This window comes from Pagrus pagrus (assembly GCF_965226575.1).
Source record: "Pagrus pagrus genome assembly, chromosome: 6".
Lineage (NCBI taxonomy): Eukaryota > Metazoa > Chordata > Actinopteri > Spariformes > Sparidae > Pagrus > Pagrus pagrus.
In genome coordinates, this window is record NC_140190.1 from 18279748 (window position 1) to 18296698 (window position 16951).

General features: G+C 40.0%; 1 protein-coding gene across 2 annotated transcripts in view; it reads left to right on the forward strand.

Annotated features, from left to right (window-relative positions):
• The window catches only part of negr1 (neuronal growth regulator 1), a 154939-nt gene that overhangs the window by 116615 nt on the left and 21373 nt on the right, over positions 1 to 16951 (forward strand). Inside the window, exon 7 of one of the 2 annotated variants that reach the window (XM_084354261.1) lies at positions 1260 to 1301. The exons of the other annotated variant lie outside the window; for it this stretch is intronic. Within the exon in view, the coding sequence (XP_084210387.1) occupies positions 1260 to 1301 (42 nt within the window). The remainder of the gene's footprint in view (positions 1 to 1259; positions 1302 to 16951) is intronic. 2 annotated transcript variants of the gene reach the window in all.

Below are 16951 nucleotides of genomic sequence, written 5' to 3' on the forward strand. Positions count from 1 at the left end.
CTCCTCCGCCGTGAAGCCTTGTGGAAGAAGGTGGTTTATACCTTTGTGAGGGGTATAAATAGTTTTTGGTTTTTTTTAGTTGCAAGTGTAAGTTCGTGTGCCAAAAACGCACCGGTGGAAACACCCTACGAGTCCAAACACTGCATCACTTTGAGAACAGCTCTGCTCTGCCACAAACACCCCAGATTCTTCTCCCCGAGTGAGTCACTGCACAAAGCTGGTCACAGCTTATCTCGTATTAAGTGCTTGTTTACCAATGGAAGCCATGTTATTCATTTATTTATTTATTTATTTGTCGCCAACTTGAGATCAAATGGGTAGTAATGTTTACATTACAGAGATATCTTTATACCAAAGTAGCATTTAATAATTCATGCTGCATAGCAGAGTGTGGGTTTAGCTGTTTGCTTTGGAAGTCAGAAATAGAAGAAATTGGCAAAGTGATCATTGAGTCCCTGGTATCAATAACCTTATCAACACCCACTGTAAATGTGTTATGTTTTGGCTATAATATGTGTTCAAAAAATCAGTGCATGTCTCATCAGTCTGTTCAGTTCCATCTATAACAAAATCTGCAGAAATATGTGACTAAAGATCTTGTTGGTGTGACATTTTAAACATACACTTTCAAAGTAAAAGAGGATGTGTTTTCTGCCGTCCATCTGTGGGCTCACTCAGCTCGAGTAGTTTGACACGCTGGACTGAACATTTCTGGATGTCACATTATTCCATCTCCCAAATGTCACCAGTGGCTCAGCCTGAAATGAGTTCATAAGGTAATCAGATTGGGACTCTAAGTTCCCTCCTCAGAGGGATCAAAGGCAGACTAAAAGCTCCCTTTTTTTTTTCTGCTCATTCTTCGATCGGTTCATACAGCCTTAAAGGAGGACACGCAATGGAGAAACAGCCAGTTGTTTAGCAAACCAGAGTGTGATGAGAGTTTGTCACCCAATCACAAAAGCCCCCTCTTTGGAGCAGCCCCAGCTCCCAGGTTCCTCTCATTCTTTGGTCTTAGCAGTAACCCGTGCAAATCCGAGGCACCTGGGGGGGATGAAGCGTGTTGTTTATGAAGCATGTGGAGGTTGCATCTTGCCACAGAGACACCAGCCTTTAATGCATGGAGAGGATTTGTCTCCATTCCCTGTCCTTTTTTCCTTGCATGCATTTTTTCTTTTTTATTTTACGTCTCCATTCTGTTAATAATACATGAATGTCCTCTTTCCCTCCCCCTCCCTCTCCCCCCCTCTCCTCCCCTGTAGCAATTATTGAACCCACCACCACTAGTGCTGTCTCAAGCCCAGGTCAGTATATGTCACCATGCTGTACACCAAACCAGCAAAGAGGTCCGCTGCCTCATACTAACCTGAGCCGAAATCCTCTCCTCCATCTTGATTTATTTCAATTGGCTGGCTGGAATGCCTGCTGGGTGTACAGCTTCATTGTATGTCCTTTATTTTTTTAAGTTGCATTCCTTATTTTTTTTATTCTTGGATTATTTTGGGTTGGCTTCTACAGCCTGGCTACATATAGTTCCTGCAGCCTGTGTCATTACGCCTGCCCTCTTTTCCTTTCATTACAACCCTGCCACCACCACCCCCATGTGGAGCAAACAGTAGTGTCATCAAAGTGGCTCTTCCATAGGCCTCTGGGTCTGATGCTTTTCATAATGCTGATGGCTTCTTCTTCCTCTTCTTTCTGGCTTTTTCACCACAAACACCACCTCTCTCTTGCTCCTTAGTGCTACCTAAATGCAGCACACATCAAAGGCAGGAAGCTGTTGGTGGCAAAGGCCCGTGGTTTGTTGTTTGCAAGATGGAATCTCTGCTGTCTTTGTACTTTTATCACTTCCTCTCCGTCTCCCTCTCTTTTTCTGTGTCTTAATCTTCCTCTATCCCTCTCTCTGCTTTCTCTCTCTGTTTTCCCCCTTTCTAGAACAATCAGTTGGCGCTCTGCCACCCTCTTTAACCTGATCTGCTGCTAGAGCTGTTGTTGGTGCTACACTGTCAATGTTGCCCTTGTTCCCCCCACCCCCCTCTTCACTGTATTCTCCCGCTTCCACATTCCAGCCCAGAATAATCCCCTCTGCCTGGTCGTCTTTTCTCCCTCTCTAATGGTTTTAAGCAAGTCACAGAATGTAATCTCTCATGCTTGTTACATTATTTTTGCTTAATACTGTTCACGCGCACAGAAAACATGCAGAAATGCACTCACGCTAAAAACCTTTCACTGGCACGGACACTTACAATAGGAGCTGAAATGGAAACACACTGAAATATTCAAAGATGCTCAAACGCACCTGCACTCACATCACACATGTAATCACACATAGGGATTCATATTGCATGCTGAATCTGCTAAGTGTTTTAGTAACTTTTCATCCAGCTCTGTGGATAGACCCCATCGTTTTCCTCTTCATGGAGACACACCCCTGGATTAGTACGTGCTCTACCTGTCTATCTGAGCCAGATATAATTATCCATGGAGATTCTGTCAGATAACAAGTTAAAATAAGCTCAGCAGCAACGAGCGGTCCTGGCATGGCCCTGAACTCTCATTTGATGTAACGCTTGCAGAACAAATCACAATTTCATGGTCCAAAGGAACACCAGTGGTTTCAATCGTGGAGATAAACTCACTCAGCGACCCACTGTTCTTGTTTTGTTCGAAGTGGTATTTGAAGTTAATTTTTTGATGGTGCCCTCGCTAAGTGGCTTGGCAAAGGGAATTATTTTAGATCCCTGCAATTTCTCTTTGTCCCAACCCATGTTTAGTTAAGTTCAGTAATTAATTTTAACAGGTTATTATCTGCTTTTATTTCCCCTGTGAATGAGTTTGGGAAGATACACTCCCAAAACAAGGAGTCTGGAAGGTACGCAAATCAGGAGATATGAAGTGGAAAAATCTTTCAGCCCCCTCAGCACTCTGCAGTGCGTGTTTCAGCCCATTCATCAAGGGCAAATAACAAAAAAATTCAAATTAGCAGAGAAAACAACGTTAATAGGCAACATCAGTCATTGTGCTTTTACATCTAACCTTGCTGTGCCTGTGTAACTCTAATAAGAATCGCTTCAGATGGGCCAAAATGTTAATGTGTAGGTTCAAAAGATCCTGTTTGAATGCCAGGCATTAAATTGTTTGAACTCAGCTTTTGTTAACTAAGGACATCGCTGGGTCTCAAGGTTAGTTTTCACTAGATCCAAACTTCCACCTTTATTACTGATAATAAAAGCTTGAAAAATTACATACTGCATTCATGCAAGTAAAGACGCAGGAAGTAACATACTCAAATACTGAAACCAGTGGCTGCTTGAAAGATTAAAAAGGCGAACTTAATTTAAAAAATGCGTAAAACAGCAGCGGTAGAAAGTGCACGTATTTCGAAGTTGATTTGCAAGTTATAATATTCTAATCTAATGTTCTGATAAAAGATAAATCTAATTTATCGGAAAGGTTGTTAACTATTAAGCTGTACTATAACTGAAAGTAGAACACAACAATCTATATCTATGTGATACATAATGAATTTCTTGGATTATCAAAACATTAATGTTGTATGTGAAAGCCGCATTGCAAAAAGGTCACAAAACTGCCACTGTCATAGCTACATAACAGAGTCAACCCTCACAAATGTTACTCATAGAACACCAAGTTTCAACTCGACTGCTCTGCAGTACTGACAGTGCAGTAAGAGGTTTATCTTGAGCTGTCGATAACCACTTGAAGCTCTATAGTTGTCACCCATAGAATCAGTAAGCCAGCTGTTATCATCCAAGGAGAAGAAGAAGCAGAGATGGTGGACTCCAAATCATCAAAACCCTGGACTGGTCAGACATAAGCAGACAGTTCCTTTGAGGAAACTGAGATCCTTCAGTGTGCAACAGGCTGCAGAGAGTCAGCAGTGGCCGGTGCACTGTTCTTGGCTGTGATGTGTTGGGGAGGCGGCATCAAGGCTGGCAATGCCAATAGATTTGGTGAGGAAGTCCAGCTCTGTGGTGAGGCAGGAACTGCACAGTCTGGAGGCAGTGGCAGAGAGGAGGATGATGAACAGGATGAATACTGTCCTGAATTACCCCTCCCTCCCGCTCGATGATGAACTGTGGCAGATGGACAGCACGTTCAGCCACCAGCTCGTCCCACCAAAGAGCGAGACGGTACGCTTCAGGCGTTCACTTGTGCCCACAGCCATCAGACGGTACAACAGCAACTGTGACCACAGCCTAAGCCAGCTGTGACCCCCACACCCCCACATCCAACTTATTCCCACTCAGCCAGACCTGTCACACTCACTGCTCTCATCTCTAACTGTTCCAACATCCAGACTGTTAGAAATTGACTTTTTCTACCTTTGCTGAACAATGGTCCTTCCATTGCTCTACCTGTTAGTTTCATATCTTTATTATTGTTAGGACTAGAGGTATTAAAGGAATAGTTTGACATTTTAGGAAATGTGCTAGATAAGAAGATCTGTACCACTGTCATTCTCGTATTTAAATATGAAACAACACATCATCACATCTAAACAACTGAATAGGTCGAATGCCACCGACTGCCACTCACTGTTCCAAAAACATGACCTCTGCAGACCTTTGTCATTTGCTTACAGTTTGGTTAGGTTAAGGCAAGAAAACAGCTTGCTTAGGTTTAGGAAACTACGGCGGTTGAGGCTAAAATTACTACGTTACATGAGGAAGTTAAAATAAATCACCACGTGACATGTGGTTTCCCACTGGACACAAATGTCCGGTCACCTGGATGAACGTTCTGTGCTTGTTTATCCCAATCGTGCACCCAGACCTCCTCTCTGTGTGAACTTTTTTGCTCTTTATGCTACTTCACCTCACTTCCTCCTTTGTTGCCATGAAAATAACTACGACCACCAGAGGTCACCGCCTGATAACAAATATCAATATGGGTTGTGATAAGAAGCTTTTACAGTGGACCTATATGGTTTTCCTGATGAGGACTGGTTGATATGAAACTACAGCTGATTAGCTTAGTTTAGCAGAAAGACTCAATACAGTGGGAAATGGCTAACCTGGCTCTTTCCGAAAGTAGAAGAAATCCATCTACCCACATGTCAACATTTTTCAATCCTTTTTTTAAAAAGAAAAGTGTAAAATTGACAGATTATGGTTCTGGTAGGTGGATTTTATTACTTTAGGCACAGCCAGACTTCACTCCTGGTTAATGCTAAGTTAAGCTAGCCATCTCCTGGCTGTAGCTTCATATTAAGTGTGCAGTCATGAGAATAGCATCGATCTTCTCATCTAACTGTGAGCAAGAAAGGGAAGATGCATACATCCAAAAATGCTGAGGTGTTTCTTTAAAACAGGAATTAATACATTTATTCTTTACGGTTATATATATTTTATTCATTTTTCTACACTTTTTATACTTTATAATGTAATATAATGTTCTGATATATTATATTTTTCTGCTTAGTAGATTAAGCCTATATCTGTTATACATCATAAAGATGTAACAGTTTCAGCACTAAATCACTCTCACATAGCTCGTGAGGCACTTGTTTTTGCATCATTACCATCAAACATTCAACTGGTGTAGGATACTGAAAAGTATAGTTCACACATTTTGATTTAGAGAGGATTCTTTACTGTCACAAATGATACACATCAGTGAAACCTGTTTTCTGCCTCCTGAGGAGTAGTGGGCAGCCACTGTGCGGTACCCAGGGACCAACTCCAGCAGGAGAATTAACTATATGTACATGTTTTTGATGGTGGGGGAAACTGAAGCACCTGCAGTCGACTCATGCAAGCATTGGGATTACATGCAAACACATAGTTTTTTTCATGCCTAGAGTCCATTTTATTGACCTCTGACACTTGAGTTTCTCCCCAGGTGGTCAGTAAAATCTTATCTTGTCCTTAAACTGGCAATAGACAAGTTGTCTGCTCCAATCTGTCATTATGAAATAAATGTTGATTGCACAATGTAATGGATATAGAATAATGAAACCATAGGAGTTTACATTGGTTCCCTATAAACCTTGCTTTCACCACTGGGCACGTGGTCACCCAGGAAGAGGAAGGTTAACTCATGTTTTGTTCTGTGTTGTTGTCATTTGCGACTCTGAAGTAAACGGAAACGATCCAGTTGTCTTTTTATCAGGCGGGCCAATAATAATACCACTCATCTTATCTCATACGAGTTATGTCGATATGTTCATACATGTCAGGCATTCACAGACAGAAATAGAAACCATCTGTCAATGCCACTTGACAGATTTTTTTTTAATCTTCAGCACCAAGTTATATACTGCAGTTTGTTGACAATGAAGGTCTTAAGCTCATTTTCTCTTCAGCATATGGATTTTTATGTATTTACCTAAACATAAAGCTCTGCTCCGTTATGCCAAAGCAGCTGGCTCGGTGCCACCCTGTCATCCCAATGAAATGTAGATCTGTGATAATAGCATATGCTCCCACAGGCTTTTACTTCTGTTTATTCGCGCAAATCACTTGACAGTAGAAAAACAATGTTCTTAACACTGTTCTGAGCCCCATTTGTTGTCTTTTTTCAAGGCACCGTGTTCAGTTCTCCTGGTTCAAGGAGCATTAAATGCATTATACATAATGTGTGTGACTCCCCGATTCCCATGTGTCATGTTAACTCGCAAATAAACAAAAATTCAGGCAGCCTGAGTGTAGCTCAGTGAAGATGATCACTCATCTATTAATCCAGCTCTTAGCCCTCATTTTTCATAGAGCATCCTTTTTTATTTTTTATATATTCCCCCCCCCCCCCCCTATATCTGGTATAATCAGAGCTAATTATGGAGGAGGTAGCAGTGATGCTGTCATTTTGGAGGCCTGGTATGTGAAGCATTTATTTGACTCAGCATGAAGGGCCAGGGGATAGGGAAAAGAGATTAATGAGTCCATGAAGGTTTATGTCTCTTGTTAATACCATTGAGTAGGTCATAAGAAGATCCATGATGGAGCAACCTTTTAGAATTGTTAACTTTTACTCAAGGATGATGCCTTGCATTTTTCTTGCACACATTTTTAGTAAAGAAAATAGCCTAATCAGTTTCTGTATAAAGATGTTTTGGAATGGAAGTCTTCACTGCTTAATGAAGACGTTTTTCTGATTGATTTAGAGCCACGTTGGGTCGTATATCTTCCTTTATGCAGGGTCCAGAGAACAACATCAAAGAGATAATCTACCTTATTAAGTATTCTTCCGATGTCCTCCAAAATTCAAAAGTCACTCACTCAGCTCCCCAAGGCCCAGGGAGCTGTGTTAATCAAATTATTTTAGTGGGCATGTAAAGCTTCTTTAATCAAAGGATAGCTGGCTAATTTATGTCTGAAATTGGGGTAATGTCTTCTTTGGAAGATGACTTTAAACAAGGTTAGTGTCTGCTTTTCCTCTTTCAATTCTTCACTTCATCTGATGTTGGTACAAGTTGGACCCTGAGGCACATTTTGTTGATATTACACAGCGCGAGGCCTTCTCAATAAATAAACAACTTTGCATTTTTTTCTCTTAAGTTCTCAATTAATATTCTCTCTTGGCCGTCACTTTGTAAATATTAGACTAACTATTACTAGAAAAAGCTCATAAGCACATTTAGTCTGTCTTTGAAACCATGTAATGCGTTACTTTGGTGATTAAATCTGCAGCTGACTGATTTTCAAAACACAGTTGCAACACATTCTAACTTTAGCCCTAATACATAATGCATCTTTAGCTGCATCCATTAAAATTTAATAACTTTTGGACTTTTTATCATAGTTTTATTTTTTCATGTTTGGCCTCAGCGGGAATTAGTTGTGATAAAAGAGTAACAGTTTGAAGTAACATTCTGAATTAAAAGTTTTCAGATGTTCGACGACTTTAACTGAGGCACTCCATTGTAGATGAGGAACAGCCTCTCTGCTGAGCCTGAATATCGGTTGCTATCAGCTGTTGGCTTGTAATGAAGGCAAAGTGACTTTGAGATTCACTGTATTTCTTTTTTGTTTGAAACGGCATCTTTACTTTGTCTGTCAATATGGTGTCACATCAAACAGAAGTTCTATTTCCAGTCGTATTTCAACATGAAAGCCACAACATCACAGCCCGTGAAACTGAGAAACTGCAACCCATATTCACTAATTCACTGCAAATTATTTTACATGTTGATCCCAGAGCTCATTGTTCTAAAAACAGAACAGCATGTATATATCACAGTTTTTAGGCCTCCGTGGCATTATTTTTGGGGGGTAATCCGTACAGACATATGTCCATACATTAAATTCTTATGAATATTATGTCTCAGGAACACCTTGAGGGGATTTCTTTACATTTGGCAAATGAGTGGCCCAGTAGCTCAGTTGGTAGAATGTCCACCCAATGTACAGCAGCTGTGTCCTCACCGCATAATGATGTAGTTGCATTTTATATCCTAAAGGTCAAAGGTGAACTTCACTATGACATCATATTGTTCTCCATAAAAACTCAGGAACAGAAGGGGAGATTGTGACCATATTTCACATTTTGTCAGATACTGAATTGGTGACACTAATCTTGCCGACCAAGAAGCTGTGCTGATTGTTTAGATCCGCTGTGCTGCTGGGTTGAACGTTGTAGCTTCATAGCTAACACATACAAGGAATTTGGAATTATCATTGGCATTTTGTGCGATTTGGCGCCCCCCACAGTTTCTGAGTGCAACGCCACTGTAGTAAACACGAATCCCAGGTCTGTAACAATTTGTCAGATGTAATGTAGGTGCTAACTACAAACAGAACTCATTACATCATAACAATGTAATGTCTTGAAAACTTGTATCTTGAAGTAACCATGTATGTAACGCTGTGATTCTACCCTCTCACTGAAGCTACATAGTGCAGAAACTAGTGATAGGGGGGCGGTGTAGCTGAGACAGAGACACCATTCACCCTATTACAAGACACTGTACCATCAATGTGATTCTGACCTTAGTTTAAGGTCAAAAAGTTACATAATATTGCTTTCAGCTTGGGGTGATCGCAACATGTGATAAAGCTCTCTATCTGTCCTTTGTGCTCCTCTGTAAAAATTCATCTCTCAGTGAAGGCAGCATGTTTCTCACTGGAAATTATTAATTGGAACCATGCATGTCAATATTAAGATAGCTTCCATTTCCATTTTCTACTTCCAGCACTTACTTACTTTGATTGAATTTGTTTAAAGTCTTCACTACATAGGATGTGTTAAATTATTAAATGAGTCTGGACAGACATGGATGTAAACTGCAACATGACTGGTGCATGGAGGCATACAACCACACCACAGCAGTAATTCTATTTTTTACTGAAAATACTAATGATTAACAGGCAGAGTTTTTCTGCTCCAGGGCCTTACAGCAGTGCATACTAAGTTGTTGCATTGAAACATATGCTCCAACATATGCTACAGGTCCATGTGGACTACTGGAATACTGATTATTATTGATACCCTAAATACTGTCTCATCCTGAATTAATTAGTGTGTCCAGGAAAGAGTAAAATATTCATAAAAGTCATGGAAGGAAAAACTGATAGAATATTAAAAGTATCTTTGGCTTTGAGACACAGTAATGCGTTTTTGCTGCCACAGCATGTCCTTAATTTCCATCAGGATTATTTCTGACATTGTGCAAGAGAACGCTGATACTTAGAGATTGATATTGGATTCCTTGGATGTCATTGAGTGAGCTGAATAGACCTGGCTGTCCTCTGTTTCACCCCGGGGACAATCAATAACACAAATCAGTATACATCAACAATTACATAACACAATCTGTTCCTCAGTCTTTTTCAAACCATTCTTGGTTCACATCCCATTCCTTGTCTTTCAGACATTTCCAGCTCAGCAGATAAGCAGTCTGACAGTCTCGGAAAGTCAAATAAAAGCAGGTTACCAGAGGGTTTTTTCTTCCATCCTTTGGCTCTAACTTCACACACAGCTCAGACTCCACCACCTTTTTCCTCCTGCAGCCCTCAAAAATCTATAAATCAACCACGGCCGTAAATTTAAAACATACTGTACAAAGGCGTTTGTGTGTTTTTGCTGCAGCTCTCCCATTATGGATAAAGTCTTCATCTTTAGGTGAAACATCCAGGATGACGGAGCACAGCAAACTGTTAGAAGCTTCTAACAGCTAAAAAAAAGACCTCAGTGTTAACAATGACAACTTGTTCTGTTCCTTCACACTCCTGTCGTCAGACGCACGAGCCAGAAGTGCTGAAGTTGAGTTGCGTCAAGGGGCAATTACAATAAAGTCACAATTTGTCACTACCGACTACAGGTTAGTGAGTCACCCCCAGCTAATGGCAATATAAATACATTGCACTTATGAAATATTCAAGAGGACAGAACATCTCCCACTGATAAGCTTACGTCTGCTACTGTATATCCTCGAGGACTGGGCTGCTCGAGGAACCTCGACAGTAAACAGCCCTGCCTCTCTTTACCCAGCATGCCTGGTGACACACTGAGCTACCCACAGATAATCCTTTATGGTAGTGCATTTTCTACCAGCCTTATCAGTTATGTGGTGGCAAGATCAAGAGCCGTGCAAGCCCCCTCTACACCCTCCTCTCGCCACCACATCGCCACCGCGACTCCTGTCTAGTACAGTTTGTCTTGAGGTGATATGCTGACCTTCATTTTTACCAAGCTCAAACTTCCCCAATCATCTCTGCAAGGGCCTGATAAGCAGATGGCATGTCATCTATCATACTTGACCCCTAGATCCCCTGGACAACGTAAATAGACGATGGGGTTTTGTCTTATGGAACTGGAGGCATGTGAGCTCCCCCAGTCAACAGTTCCTGTTTCAGGAAGAAAATTTAATTTCCACCTTTGCTCAAGTACATATTGTATATCTCATGGAAAGTAACAATCCCTCCAGTGACTACATGTACAAAACTCCTCATAATGCATTACATTACAGGATACATCGAGCAATTGAAATGCCAACAATTATCTAATTTTTGTTCCCATGCCTTATGATACCATTTGAATTATACTGTAACATCATACGTTTTCTCAAAGTAGAAGCTATTACCTCTGATATTATAAAAGCACACAGGATGATTGCCTTATGATCTTCTGCTTTCTCCCTGTAATTCCTTTTAATGAGTATAAATAAAGGGAAATGATACTTTTGTTTTTTGGCTGATTGGTACTCTGTTGATTGTGTGACATTAGTCATTATGGGTTAGGTCTGTTTTGTTGTGGTTGCCTTGGCTTTTTATTATAGTGCCATAAAACATGTTCTGAGTGCTAATACTGATTAGTTCAAAGTGGGAGATACTGAAATTGATTTTGTTTTACTGTGCTGGGAACAGTGCTCTCAACTAAAGTGATGTCTCTTTCTACTTATTTGCTTCAGTTAATTAATTATGAAACACTTAAGATATGCTTCAAAGAAGGGAACTTTTTTAAAAGGCAAGGAAACAGAAATTAATATTAATTGTGCAATTGTTGCTATACACAAAACAAAGGATGATAGATGGATGGATAGACCAGCATCTGTTAGAATTACACCTCAAAATGTATATCTAATAGCAATATTCAGTGCCAATGAAGGAAGTTGTGTTGCTGATCATGAGGGAATGGAGGGTGGTGGAGTCCAGCAGCATTTTGGACTTTCATGCAAAGGATCGTAATTGGCATACACAGCGTACTATTGTCTCTGAGGATTAGAAAAATTTACAACCAGACTCCGCTCATAAATTTAGGAAGTAGTGCCCCAAGTCCATGTTTTAATGAATATGGAGTAAAACTGTAAACAAAGACAAGATCTGTAAATGTGTTAACAGTTGCGACCAGAATGATTTGCCTCTCATAATTAATCATAATTAATCTGGATTTAACAGATTGATAGAATAAGAAAGAAACATACAATCAAATCATCTCAGAAGGTGTAACCATTACGTAAGTAATTTACTTTTAGTTAGATAAAAATAAGTCAGTGATACGAGGCAGGTATTTTTAGTAAGTAAGTAAGTCATCACTATGGGTTACAATCGAAATGAAAAGACATTATTTACATCCTTTTTTAAGCTAAGTCTTCACTGTAGCTGGGTGAAGTTGTTGCATAAGCTTTACCACCCGTTGAGGGTGTAAATATTGTCTTTTTTTAATCAATTTGGAAGCTGGGGATAGTAAGGATTTAAAGAATGTTGACACTGGACGATAAAACTGTTGCAATTTAATGTATTTTGGCAATTTGCAGTTCTGTCCAATATTCCTTTCAGGTAATAGCTTTGTATATTACAGCCAGAGGTCAAGTACTTTAATCGTGTCATATGTACCAATGTTAAACACTTGTAAGTATTGGGATGATGCTCTGCCGAGGATTTTTCCTTAAGTACTCATACAGTCTCTTTGGACATTACTCTGATTCTCATAGAGCATTCAGAACACATTTTGGACTCCCGCTAAGGTCCACTTACCACTCTTCCCTCCAAGCCTAACTATATAAACAGATTATTATCTATATTTCATCAGCCTTAGCCTTCACTGTTCCTCTCTGCCCCCTGCGAAGACTCATTCTCAGGGCTGTTTTTCAGCCTCTGATGTAAATGGCCGTGCTGCCCCCTCCCCCCCTCCATCAGCAGATTATTCTACTTACCCCACATCTCTCTCACCAAGTCTCTCCGCCTCTCTGTTTCCAGCTCTATCATTCCCTCGCTCCCACATGTACCGCTCTCCTCTCTACCTCTTATTATCTCTCCCACTTCGCATCTCCTCAGGAGTGTCGGCCATTAAATGCAAACCTGGTCGTGCTGTCAGTCCCACGCACACACAGAAGAAATACAGCACACCGAAACCGTAATAACTGTCTTCAGAAGAACAAGAAAACTATTTCACAGACTTCACTATTTTACTCGGTTCATCTTCCATGGATATTTCTCAGTATTTGTGAGAACAATATTGGTGGTTGGTATTAAAACTAAGACAAGTCGGAGCCTTTTCAGTTTTTAAATTGTGCCAGAAAATCTTCTCTCTTTTATGTGTTTATTCCCACCTCTCATTTGAGCTCTTGTTGCAGGCGGTGCTTTTATCCCTGTCGCTGTCACTTATATTTTTTTTTCCCAGCTCAACTTTTCAGAGTTTGCAGATCACCGAATCTCACACATCTTCCGCTGTACCCAGAAGATCAAAGCACATTATGCATTGTAGCTCTTTCAGGTCTGCGACATCCTTCCCCATTTTTGATGTTGTATTTACAACTGTTTCTCACAACCTGCATTCTTGCTTTTGAATTGAAAGTTTGAGGAAAAGACTGCAAAAGGGAAGTCACTGTTAAAGGGACAAGGAAGGGGTTTTTTGTCAATTCAAATCTTTTTCCAGCTTTAATTGGGCCTCTCGCCACAGCCGTCAGGGTGATTAATAAGACGATTGAGCTGGAAAGATGAGTTTTGGTGCTCCCAACAACAGACAGGACTCTGCAGTTGCTGTGTGAGAGCTGGAGCAGAAAATGGATAGTCATTTCCTTTTATGGCCACAAAAAGACTGTTGTAGAGATTCAGGCTTGGACTATAATTGAGACACCAGGGTATATTCTCTTTCTGGACAGACTCTAATGGTTAGTGCATTAAGGAGGATGATTGAAGAAAGCCACACACTTACAGTAGAGGCCGCGGTAAATCAGAAAAGATGGCTTTTTGGGCAACTTGTAGATTGCAGTGGGTTCACACTGTGCAGTGCTTTAGGTCTTCCCTCTCTCTCATCTCTGGTGAGAGCACTCTTCGGCAGAGTTAAATGGGTATAATTTTGAGGTAAACGAGAGAACACTTTTAGCAGTAATGGAGGGAAGGCTTTGGACATGTTGTCAGTGCCCTTGGAAATACAGTAAATGCACTTTTCAGGCCCCGCTCAGTTGTTAGGAGGCTTTTCTCTGCATCGCTCGCAGGTTTTGTATTCAGCTCATGAGGGGATGAGGAGCTGAGGCAGAAGCTTTCATTAAGACATCAGCTGGACGCTGCATATTCACTGCAGACCTGCGGGATCAAGGCGCTTAGTCCTGCCATATTTAACAAAGCCTCACAACAGCGTTCATTTCTGGATTCTAATTCAGTTTCTTTATTAAAAAAAACAACGTATTTTTGTTAGTTTTAGCGTCAGTTTAACCTAAAACCTAACAATTGTTTTAGTTTCTGTCAGTTAAATTTCAGGTTCATTTTAATTGTGCATTTTAATTTTTGTGTCTTTTAAGAAGCTGTTTGTTGGTACAGTTACCATGGTTACATGTGTGTTCTGATAACTTGAAATGGACACCGTACTCAACATAATGTTTTATGTACAGTATGTATCAGAAAGCACTTCCTAAATAATGGCATAACATGGCAATAACAGTCCTTTACGGTCCCTGTTAGATGGCGCTTGACCTCGTCCTCTCTTCCGAGGAAATTGGTGAAAAACAGTAAATGCATTCTTCGGACCTTGCTTAGTTGTTCGGGCCTCGCTTTTGATTGCTTCTTTGTCGCTGCCGGCTAAGAGGTGGAAAAAAATTATCCCCTATGACGTCTTCGTAGCTTTTAAACATAACAGCGAGGCGAAATAACGGCACAACATTCCAGCCTTGAACAGACTGTGTGAAAGGTGCTAGTTAGTGCTGTTACCTAAGTGCTCCACTGCATGCAGTACACTATATATTTATTTAGCCTACAATGAGCAAAGAAAACTTCCAATAACATTACTGCAATGACATTCCCTCAGCACATATCTCGATTATGATGGTTGACCCCATTAACTTGCTGGTCTGCATTGGTGGTTTATCACCTTCGTTTTTTTCACTATATTGTGTAATTTTTCTGAATTTAGTCGATAATTCTGTTATTTTTTTTCTTTTCAAGAAGTTAGTTTATTTGCTCATTTGTCCATTTTGCAGTTTAAAGTTTATTTTGTATTCTTTGACAAGAATTGAAAAGTCTCAGGTCATTGTTTCCATTACTATAGTTTATTTTTATTACAAAATGCTGTCAGTGAATATTCTATGTCAGCCATTTCCTGCGAGCTTTACTTGTAACTTGGAGTGTCAGGTCTGGGCAGCTTGTTGTTGGGTCTCGTATATATTCATATATGACAGCTGGCTGCCAGCAGATTACTGGTCTTTCATGTGATTGTGCCAGAGGGGTTCAGTCTTTGTCGCCAACTATCCTGATAATGCTTGAACCGCAGGAATTCTGCCCAGCATTGACATGTCTTCTTCCCATGTATGTGAATCCTAGAGGGACGGGCTGCCTATATGTCACTCCATGATAAGTGCTGGGAATTACACAGTTATTAGTTTCCCTGTTCTAAACAAACCTTGACTGACACTGTCGATGAAAGACGCCTGAGGGGTAAAAATACTGTGCCCACTGCCTCCAAAAGCAAACTCTGCTAAACCCTTGCTGCCTAAAATTGCACAGAAATGATTATTCTGGGATTTGTTTTACTTGTATGAATCCAAACATACAGACATAATGATATGGAGATGTATTTAAGCTGCTGTGTTATTGTTAAAGTCTGGTGCTCATTTTCTTCCCTTTTTAAACCCGCAACCAGATTAGTGACACTTCAGTTGTACTGTGAATTCACAGGATATAAAACATACAGTAAATGAAAATATTTCACCAATTTATGTTTATACAGAAGGTAAAAGCGCAAACAGCAACACCCTAATCTTTGATCCATGACTGTTAGCTAATGAGCTGTTTCAAGGGACAGTGATATGATAACCTTCATTCTGCCACACCATTCATACTTCATATTCGTCTTCATATCTGTAGTTGTATTTGACTTTTGTGTGCAATTTTGGTGATACTGGAAATACTGGAAAAAAGATTTTGCATCAATATGATGAGGTAGCTATACTTTCCAAGTATTTAAATCAATAGATTATCCAAATCCAACATTCACATCTGTTTTTTTTATATCGTGATAAAATTCATCACAATAAATAATACAATATAAATCTATTTTGTAATGCATTTTTTATCCATATTGATGTGTGATGAATATTTCTCTCCATCAAACCATACAATGTTAATGGTTTACTTTAAGACACGCTATTAAACATTTTTAAGCAGAATATAAACATTTTTAAACACTATAATGTAGTTGTAAGCAGATAGAAGCATTTATCACTGTATCTGTAAGTGGAGGTCGGTGTACAAACATAATAAAAGGCAATGTGTTTGCATACTTTGCTGCAATGCTGCAAACCATTGCAAGTCAGAAGATGGTAGTTTTACTTTTAATATTATTTTTTGCGCAATTTGAATAAAAAAAACAAACACACACATGATAAGACGGATAATGAATAATATACAGTGCAAGAAGGGGCAGAAAACCCGGTGGGCTTAATGGAAGCCTCCCTCCAAATAATGTTAAGCTATCACAAAGTTATAGAAAACACATAATTAACATACAGAAAATAATTTTAAAAAATAGCTCTCAGTTGGTGCCTCCGTTCAAATTGGCCTCAGTGAATCTGCTCAGGAAAACATGTATCAATTCCCATGGCACCATTGGCAAAGAGAACAGTATAAATTAATAAATATAAATTAAGTTTACCGTCTTACTCGTCTCTGTTCATTCAAATAAAGTACATCACCTCAACATTGTGTAAATGAGTGCTGAGCATGCTCAAAATCATGAACCAGAGCCAGCAGCATAAAGTTGTTCTCTGTGTGCGCTGCCATGTTGATGGGACATCAGGCGATGGATGGATGGAGTTTGCCTGAGTTTCCGACTTGGGTTTCCGGTTTTAAATGTTCCATTGCAGTTTTCTGTGTCCAATGAGTTTCAAGTGAAGTGGATTGCAGCCATGAGGTGTTAGCCATCCCAAATGCAATTGGGATCGGTTACTATGTGCATATAAACACATCCGATGAGAGAATGTGTCAAACAGAGTTCAGTCAGCTTGATGACATGCACTGGCTCGCAGCAGGTTTCCCTATAAAAAACAGAAAACTAAGAG